Source organism: Megalopta genalis, chromosome 13, assembly GCF_051020955.1.
Source record: "Megalopta genalis isolate 19385.01 chromosome 13, iyMegGena1_principal, whole genome shotgun sequence".
NCBI classification, from domain to species: domain Eukaryota; kingdom Metazoa; phylum Arthropoda; class Insecta; order Hymenoptera; family Halictidae; genus Megalopta; species Megalopta genalis.
In genome coordinates, this window is record NC_135025.1 from 12995988 (window position 1) to 13006296 (window position 10309).

At 31.9% G+C, this 10309-nt stretch overlaps 2 protein-coding genes across 6 annotated transcripts; one reads left to right on the top strand and one right to left on the bottom strand.

The window, feature by feature from the left end:
• The first annotated feature begins 415 nt into the window (after positions 1–415).
• Positions 416–1662, top strand: RpS25 (ribosomal protein S25). Of its 2 annotated transcripts, none has more exons than XM_033478073.2 (3): positions 416–567; positions 1086–1178; positions 1345–1662. In XM_033478073.2, the coding sequence occupies exons 1-3, from the start codon at positions 565–567 to the stop codon at positions 1606–1608; spliced, it is 360 nt and encodes a 119-aa protein (XP_033333964.1). In that variant the 5' UTR covers positions 416–564; the 3' UTR covers positions 1609–1662. The 2 variants fall into 2 exon arrangements, with proteins under 2 accessions (XP_033333964.1, XP_033333965.1); XM_033478074.2 differs by lacking the exon at positions 416–567 and adding an exon at positions 740–759.
• A 1627-nt stretch (positions 1663–3289) lies between these two features.
• Positions 3290–8852, bottom strand: LOC117224905 (sorting nexin-4). 4 transcript variants are annotated; one of them, XM_033478120.2, is made up of 12 exons: positions 8728–8852; positions 7891–8123; positions 7094–7821; positions 6034–6140; positions 5738–5954; positions 5539–5644; positions 5330–5439; positions 5110–5247; positions 4727–4937; positions 4448–4580; positions 4229–4343; positions 3290–4145 (listed from the first exon to the last, which is right to left on the bottom strand). In XM_033478120.2, the coding sequence occupies exons 3-12, from the start codon at positions 7169–7171 to the stop codon at positions 4095–4097; spliced, it is 1266 nt and encodes a 421-aa protein (XP_033334011.1). In that variant the 5' UTR covers positions 7172–7821; positions 7891–8123; positions 8728–8852; the 3' UTR covers positions 3290–4094. The 4 variants fall into 4 exon arrangements, with proteins under 4 accessions (XP_033334011.1, XP_033334010.1, XP_076382127.1 ...); XM_033478119.2 differs by having other exon boundaries at positions 8604–8800; XM_076526012.1 differs by having other exon boundaries at positions 6034–6257; positions 8604–8800.
• Positions 8853–10309: the final 1457 nt, after the last annotated feature.

Sequence of the window (10309 nt, forward strand, 5' to 3'; positions counted from 1 at the left end):
AAATTAAATGACAAGAATTGAAAATATCAGCAATCGTGGCAATATTTGAAATGTGATACAGTAGAATTTAATACACGTATCTAATTTTATAAAATATACATCATACATAAAAAATTATTTCTTACATTTGTAACAATACATATTCATGTTCCTATACTTTGTATTGAAAATTGTAAATTATGTAATCCATTTTAGATAATTCTGAAGCTATGTTCAAAGTATACAAACTTGTGTACGCAGGCGAATTAGAAATTCGTGTATTTAAAAATCGAGTTTTGAATCTACGTATACAAATCTTTAATGTCTGAACGGTTGACAGCTGGACAATAAATCTGCACCACGTGCCTATTTTTAATTTATAATTTTCTTAATCTCCCAAAAAAAAAATTAGATATAATTTATATATGGATCATTTAAATCATGATAGCCCTTTTCGGTAAATGATCTCTGCTTTTAATCGGTGACAAAACTGACTAACGTAGTGCAACAGAGGTCGCTGAGGGCAATATGATTTAGATATGGCGACCTGCTTACTTCCCTTTTCTTTCCGACTCGACAGTCATCATGGTAAGTATTCGACGTGCACTTTTCCTTGTTGTTTAGCAGTGTAATTAAATGAAATAACCACAAAAGTGAAATAAAAATCTTTCTAAAAGTACACAGTGAAACTTCTATTAGAAGAGATTTCTAGAAAATAGCATAATATATATTTCGCATGTGATTAACCGTTTAATCTTTGTCAGTGACTTCATCCACATGGTGAACACTATGCATACGATACACTTGATCATAAGTTTTTTTAGTAACAATAAACTTTCATTGAATCGATCTTTTGAGTTTAACTTATATGTGTTAAATGCGAGCAAGATTAACGTCCATTTTACTTGTATGATCATGAAAAACAACCCTGCTTGCTTGTTGACACGTAACAATCCAAATAGAAATTAATCTTTCATGATGAAAGACTCATGCTAGATATTCCTGATAGCAAAATACTGATTTAATGAGCCTGATCACTACTGTATTTGTGGACCCACAATTTATAATACCTCGAACATTTTATCTAATTATATATTTCCTTTCAGCCTCCTAAAAAGGATACAAAGGGGTCTTCTAAGCAACCCCAGAAGACCCAGAAGAAGAAAGAGGGAGGATCCGGCGGTAAAGCCAAGAAGAAGGTACTGCTACTTGTTATTCATTCATATCTGTGAATATTATCCGAGAATGTTTTATAATGAAAATTTATCTCCTTGATAAACCGTGAAAATGTGGAATAGGATGATACACATATCCTTAGACCTAACTTAAATGGATGTATATTGACACCTTGATTTATTATTGCAGAAGTGGTCCAAAGGAAAAGTACGTGACAAATTGAATAACCAAGTGTTATTCGATAAGGGTACATATGACAAATTGCTGATGGAAGTACCACAATACAAATTGATCACACCATCTATTGTCAGTGAAAGATTGAAGATCCGTGGTTCACTCGCCAGGAGAGCGCTAATTGAATTGCAACAGAAAGGACTTATCAAACAAGTTGTGCAGCACCATGCACAATTGATTTATACACGTACAACCAAGGGTGATGATCCTGCTGCATAAATCGTTTCCACGCAATGTACAAATCCGTTTAATAAAAAATATCTAGAAATCCAACTATCGAATTTTTAATTTCATAATTGACAAATATCCTTTTATGTACCATTCTGTAATTGTAGAAAAAATTCTCAAACTCAGAGTTCGAAGGAATTAAAGTTAAAAATTATTCAGGATTGGTATAATTTGAGATCATTTCTACAATTATTAAAATTTTCGAAAATCTGTAATTTACATTTGTAGCTAATGGTTTCTAGTTTATGAATCTACAGAATTTTTTAAATTCAGCCATCCCGGATAACACACAGTCAATATTATACTCTACGAAAAGGAGTTACGTAAGCAACAAATAATGTACGTTATTATTCGATTTATTTCGTTTTTAGACTCGTATGGATTAGAAAAGCATCTCTAGACGGTTAAAAATATTTTCTTAATGATATTTTTAATGAAAGAATTTAGATCTAATTGTTATTTATTGGTGGGAAATGTGCTACAATGTCGCCTGTCCTCCTTGGTATTCGCTGTGTGTATGTTCTCTGAAAATGAAAAAGCATTTAAACGTATGTAGAAACGTACTATTATAGTAATGTCGCGATGTCATAAAATGTACGCCACTGGGTATGCTGCCCGGATATTACAAATTACTCCACAATAATGTAAAAATTGGTATTTTGAAGACCAAGCAGACATAGTCTGGACTTTTAAGAAATACAATCGATCACTCCCGAACTATTCATTGCGATGCTGAAATGTCAAAAAGAAATATCCGGAACTCTCACAAGTGCTTGAAACCATATGTGTACGTATAGTTTCTTCTATGTGTGTGTAGTAAGTATACAAAGTTACCACCTTGGTCTACCTTATTAGTCTATCCTGAATTAATTCAGAGTGGACCTTGCGTCTTCTAAGTGAACTACCTGATTCTACCTTCAGCTAGCTTGTGATACTAAGAGTTTTCCAATGCTACAATGACTTACCTTGAACAGTTCCTATTTCAGAATTTCTTGTCTCTTAGATTTGTTATTTGAATTTAATTATTAATAACATTTAAGTTTGCAGCTAAATAGTCCATCTTCCAACTATTAATTGAATGCAAAGTTTGTGTTCCAGGATACCTTCTTGTAAGCCATGATACCTTATGAATCAAGAGTAATATCGAGCTAATAATTGCAAAGTTAGAATTTGTTGTACTATTGTAAAGTGAAATATACTGACTAAGAACAAGAATACAAATTTAAAACATTTTTTAATAAAGTATGAAACTTTATATACTTTTCTTCGAGCTATCCTATTCTTTCTTAATAATAAAATTAATTTCTTCTCGATTTAATTTATTTGTTCCCGCTTTCGATTTATTTGATTATTTCACTATATATCGTATGTTTCTATAGATCTTTCAGAATTAGTATTTGCAAATCTAGATTTCTAATATCTCATTATGTTCGAAAACAATTTTACTTTTTTCCTAGAAAACATGTGTTTTCAGATTATGTCACTTTCGTGACAAATGGATGTAAAATTTGTCGGCTTACATGACCTGCTAGGAATACCTACAAATGATAAGAGTGAGCTGCAGTTAGATAACAAATTGTGATAATGTGTCATTTGCATTTGAAAACCATAACGGAATCTGAGTATGAAAAATGAACTTATCTCTAAAAAGTGTATATAAATAACTTCAGAATAATAATTTAAATTATTATTATTATACAGAAGATATCGTGAGATTGTAACATTTGTATACTAGACATCCATCAATTTTAGTTAATTGCAGTACATTGTATGATCTGTAAATATAAATAAGTCCGACATCAGGAAATACGTGTCCACATACATTTTTGGGCTGCGCTACTGAATTGTACTGAAGTAGGTGTACACGTAGAAAAACAGTTTTACACATATAAAATACCATTTAGACTCTTAAATTTTATCATTTAACGACGTCGCCAAGACCTCTATTATTACGAAAAATAAATGCAACAATTGTATCAATAAATAAGATACGATTTAGATATTTCATTGACGGCGATGAAATAGAAGAATTGATTGAGCAGATAGTGGAGACGATGTATAAAAATTTTCAGCGATATTACTTCGAACTCTCATTGATAAGATTCAAAAAACTTCAATGAATGGTTTATATCACATATAAACCACGTTTTTTCTTTTATGACGATCCTTAAGTACCGCTTGAACATCTACGTAACTGATTAACCATATCTTACATATATAACAAGGACGTACTAAATGCATATAAATATTAAATAATGTTTCACATATCTATATATCCAACATGAAATGTGTGTGTGTGTGTGTATGTGTGTGTGTGTAATATTGTCTAATGTAACATTAAATAATAGAAACAATCTTGTACATTCATGTAATAATAAGCGTATAGTATGAGTGAGCTTACAAATATAGGAATGTATATCGCGCAAGAGGTGTGAGAACAGTTATTGTTCTTCGTCAGCTGAAATAAGATACGACTTTTATGGCATACTTTCCAGGCAGCTTTTGATATGCTGCCAAGCTTGTAGACCCTATAATAATTGCAATCGTATTTATCTATTCAGATGAGAAACAAGAATTAATTCATAATCCATAGAAAACGTGTATGATTTACCTTTCTAGCAAGCTTAAACTGTAAAATGCAATATGCAGCCAAAATTTCTTTCAGGTCTACTACTTTTTGATGTTGGAATCTCTCTATATCCATCATTGCTTTAATAGAGAAAGACCTGAAAGCATTATATATAGAATGTGTAAATATGAATTCTTTTTATTATTATTCTTCATATAAAATATTTCCATAATTGGATTATGTACGATTGTTTTAACTCACTTTAAATCTTCATCTACCCTTTTGACTGCCTCTTCGTGCTGTGCAATCTTTTGCTCTAATTGCAATATTTTCAATTCACGAACTTCCTCTGTATCTACTGAACCAAATAACCGTGACATTAACCCTGACTTTCCTGTAACAGAAAATATTATTGCATTAATACTATTAAAAAAAATTATTGTATATTTTAATTTTTAAATTTATATTTAAAAATTATTGTATATATTTTTTTTATTTATAATAATATATATTATTAGCATATTATATATAGCATAAAACCTTGCATGACTTTGTCTTTTTGTTCCAATGCAGTAGTCAGAGAATCATGTGCTTCGTCTTTAGTTAACTGTAGAGCTTCCCTTCGCTTGACAACTGCTTGTAATGCAGAAGCGCCAAACAGCCATTCTTTTAATTGATCTGCTATTAATTCTTCTTCTTCAAGAGTTGTGTCTATTGTTGCAGCTAATGAATCCAGATAGTGGCCCGATTTCTAAGAAAACAAGCTGTAATGCAGTGTGCTTTGCAATACATATACTTAGGACATATCACAGTCTTATTTTATTATATACAGAAACTATCCAAACATACAGAAGCATTTAAAATTTTTACTATTTATGTATGAGAATATTAGAATATCTTAAAGTGCCTAAAACTCAAAGTACCTGCAATCCATCACCCATTTCCCTTTCTATGGCACTCCATTCACTGAACACACGACCATAGTTTGCATGTAGTTTATACAAACTATATTGTTTCTCTACTAAACGCGCTCGTACCCGAAGAAGATTGCATAAATTATTCTAAAAAAAATATTAAATTAATAGTATCAAGTATTTATACTGTTTAGTTAGAGACCAATAATCAGCTGAATGTACAGTATACCTGTAGTTCAATTCCATAATTTTTTATTGTTTCAAATCGTTTATCTGGTTTCCTTAATCTCACTGCTACACTCAAAGCCTTTAATTTTGATTCTGCTAATTGTAAATATCCTGTTAACAGATATAAGATTATTATATGTTTCATATGTTCACAGTGACTTATCTAAGAGATTTATCTTCATTATCTTATCTTAACTAATTATAATTTACCAGTCTCTTTAACGCTTTCTCTCCAACCATCCTTTTGTTGCAGGAACCCCATGAAATGTTCATCACGAGATAATATAGGATGTGATGCTACCCTCAGAAGGAAATTCTTAAGAGAAATTTGTAAAAAACTTTTAAATAGATGTATAATACTAAACAAATGATTGAGTAAATAAAAACAAAATGAATAACATAGATATACCTCAAGTCCTGCTCTACGTCGATCAACAAAATCTGGATCAAATGTATCGGTAGTAACTTTTTGCCAGGGATAGAGAACTTTCTTTTCTGGTAGCGGAGGCAGCACAATGTATGGATATGAAATCTCTAAATAAGCCCTGAGCAATTCAAATTCCGTATATCGACGCCATAGAGAACTTACTTTGCTAAGTGCTCCTTTAAAATCAGCATCAGTAACTCTACAAGAATATAACAAAATTCCCTGTGTATGAAACAATGACTATGATAAGGTATACCTATTAATCTCATCATACTCACTTAGTCTCAATGAGGTAGACTATATAAAATTCTCTTAAATTCAATGTTCCATTTGCACGTTTTTCAGCCTCAACAATAGAAATCTCCATATGATCAAATAATGAATCCTAATATATAATACAATAGCTATATTATCATATGTATAATTACTTATATCATTCAATACCAAACAATTTATTTGTATAGGTATTATATTGTATTATATATTTATAAAAAGGACTGCACTGAAATAATAGACGAAATAATGATCTATGAAATTAAATGAAACAAAATTTTAATTTTTATAAAATAAAAATTGTAAAAGATGCTGTTCAAATATTGTTGAATTTTTAAAATAAAAATGGGAACGAACAGCAAGTTAAAGTTCATAAAGCCAATTTTAATCTAACTACAATCAGTCATATGCATGTGACATACTTGATAAAAATCGCGTGTGTACTCGCTCTACTATAAGTACCGCCAACACCTGTGCAATGGTGCTCAAACAAACAGTTCATCGAGTTTCTAACTGTTGATTTTATATGACCTTACACACATAGATATATATTTGTAGTTTTTATATATATATACTGAGAAAATTTTTTTTAAATAATATAAATAATATGTTTCCATTTCAAATACGTAACATTAATGTAACGCCCGTCAGTCTTTCCATAACGAGTACATTGTTAATAAATAAGTAAAAGTTAAAGTAAAGAATGACGTAAATATATTAAAAATAAGAGTGTAGTGATAATTTGTTAAAAACAAATTCATACACAAATGTTGAACACGGAGATACACAGACTTTTAATAATTTGTAGTGTATCAACAACAACAGAACATGAGAAACACTGAGCGTCATTTCGATTCTCTTGCAACACGCATACGATTTCGGCATTATTGAACAAGTCTTTCGTCTAAACAACATTGAATTTCGTCCACTTGCAGGAACAAAGTGATTACTGTACAATTGAAATAACTATTCAAAAGGTATTGTTTAAAATATAGAATCCAACGATGTACATATATCGATTTGGCGGACGAATTAAAACGGAAAGAGAATCGAAGCGTTACTTACCTCTTTCTGCAATTCCGTAGTGGTCATATTTGCATTCGCCTCTCTCTGGTAATTCCCGTTTTGAAATACCTCTTCCATGGTTTCAAATTGATCTAACAAATCTACAAAATGACCAGAGAACTTCAAAATCTTTCACATCACGTACACTTTCTCCATTACTGTCACAGCCGCTCAATTCGACTGACAATGAGGGACTCCTGTGTTGGACAGAACTAAATTCCCTTTAGGTTGGATGATAACAATATTCGTTTATCCCTAACTCGGCATTCGCTGACTTTCATCGATACGATCATTGTAATATTGATCATTTTCGTAAACAATCGTATATGAAAAATTTTGCGAAGTACATTTCCCATACATATAATTTTCATTTACAAAGCCATGGATACTGTCTAGGGATTTCCAGACGTCATATAGTGCAATCACACGGTCTATAGTGTATGGTGTTATAGTTCATTAATGTTCTGATAAAAATGATATCAACGTATTGTAACGTCGGTAACTGATGCGTCCTCACTTGATTCGTAGCACAGACTTAGGATCCGTGCAGACATTGTATCTTATGGGCTATTCTGTCTCAGCTTTGGGGAGCTCTAGTGTCCCTTATCATTTCGTGTCGCAATCAGCATTATCGATAGTTCGCGAAAAATAGGCACGGAGAACATTCCGGGATGCCTGTGACACCTCAACATAATCATTCATTCTCACACTAAAGTACATGTTAGTTTCTGAAATCGATTGATAGTTAGTTAGAGATTCTAATTTATTAGTAATACTAATAATTCCAGAATAAATACCATCTCGGTAGAGTTGAATTTCTCAAGACTTTTGTAGGCTTTTATTAATATATTCGATTGAAGCTAGTTTCAATTCCAAACCGACGCAAAATTCACTGCCTAACCACACATACACGCACGCGCGCGCGCGCGTAAATACTATTCCACGTGCTGTTCCTTGTACCCTCCGAATAACGCTTGGGCACTCGAAAGAATTCGAACAAAGAACGTGGAATCTCGGATCTCTGAAAATCCTGTTTAAAAAGAGTCGTTAGTTCCTCGGCTAAGATCCTTCGATTTTTTAATAACTTTACTAGTTCGAAACGATTTTCTCCGGTTAAAGACAATCGCGATCGAAAAGACAAATCTAACCAACTTCTCCAAGCGAGATGGCTCGCTTAAACATGTTCAATAATAATTTCATAATAATAATTTCAATACATGTTCAAACATGTTTAGTAATAATTTCATAACAAAAGAGAAAGTCTACTTTCGACTCCAATCAAATATGTTTCACTTATCGGGAAACGTTTTATCGCACGTGATCGCTAATGCAATTAGACGGAACAAAGCTATTCAATACGTTAATACAATAAATGCACCAATATAATTTTTGTAATATTCGTATTACGATAATCGCATGTTATAAAAGATTAATCTTTCGGCAGTTTCGGAATAAAATTATTAGAACTTGAAACAATCCTAAGAAATCGCGGCGAGCAAAAAGACCGTACCTAAGTAGGAAACAGATTACCACTCAAAGAATTGCCGGACTGTCACTGTACACTCACTGTATTCGTTAAAATGCTGTACAATCTCTATATAATAAAAAAGATAGTACTTTGAATGCTCACTCACTAATTGATGAGAGGAGGGAACTTCGTTAGTTTCCTGGAAGTTTAAATTTCTTACATATCGGTAACGCTGGGCCTGACACGAGAATGGCAATGGGGCGTACGTACATACATTGTGCAGTTGTACATAGTTGGCAGTACTGTCTCATTCAATCGAGTTTCTTTCTCATTCCTAATAGAAAACGCCAGTGGCTCCATCTCGTGTTTATCAAACTGCTGCACATCTCTGGGTAATACCATTTCTGTAACGAAATCTGCACGGCCATGTTGTATTCGTGAAGTTTTCAAATTATGGCTGTCGGAGTACTCGAATATTCGAACGCGGCTCGAAATCCCGACCGAGCCGGGACTCGGTTTTCGAACCGACTAAACCGAGCTGGTAAAACCGAGCTGTTCAAAAGGATCGAATAGCTCGAAAGAAAAATATCTAAAACGAAGAGCCGCTTGAAATGCGTTCGAATTGCTCGCTCACATTCGAGCCGCTCGAAACAGTTCAACTTCAAATCAATTTATATTTGAGCCGTTTATTTTGAAAGTGGCATAAGTCACTTTGTTTTTAAGTCGAGATATTTAAGGGTTTGCGTTTTAACACGTTTAAAAATATGGATGCTAACTTTCGAGAAGATTTACTTGTATTTGTTATCTCAGGATACTGATATTTTTCTCAGTATAAATAATATCGTATAAACATTAAAAAATCACCACTTTTCATTACGGTAAAGTGACTTAAGCCACTTTCAAAATAAATAATTTAGAAAAATGATTGACATATATTAATTTTGTCCGACGTATTTTACTGAAGTGATGTTTTGAAAGGACAGTGATTTACTAAAATTGTTGAATAAATTACATATATAATAATAATTTATACCATGAACATATTCAAATTTTTAAAATAACTGTGGTATATTGGGGGCATATGATTAAGCAAGTCCATCATGTCTTTGTATTTTGCTGAAGAAACAGGACGAGATCCAGCGTATAAGATAATATAATATATATATTATATAATATAATTTACAAAACTGCAATATTCTCTTTCGCACTTATAAAAATAAGTCCAGTGATCACAACTTTTTTAAAAATACTGAAAATAATTCAAAACAATACTTCACTTTCAAAATAAACATATTTGTTATACCGTTAATTAGCAAAACTTCTCTCGAACAAATCTCAATAGTTTTCAACTTATTGATTGCAAATTTTTTTAAAATGAAAAGATACCGTTCAATTGTAATTATTGTTACCATTAACTCGATTTTTTTGAAAAAGTGACTTATGCCACTTTCAAAATAAACGGCTCATTTGTAGTTATCACTAGGTGTTGGTATAGTGGAAAGCTGATATTGCATCTGTAAGAAATAAGGTGTACTACTGTTTTCATCGTCGGTATATTTCAATCATTTTGTCAATAACTCTTTAGCTTTCTTGCATTAGTACTAGATGGCTGCAGTGTTTGTCAGCACTTATACGTGTGAAATTTTCACTTTTAGATTCGTATGCACAACGAATTATAGTATAATATTATTGTAAAATTATTATAGAAAAATATGAGAGAGATCCGATGACATTAATCCTTAAAACTC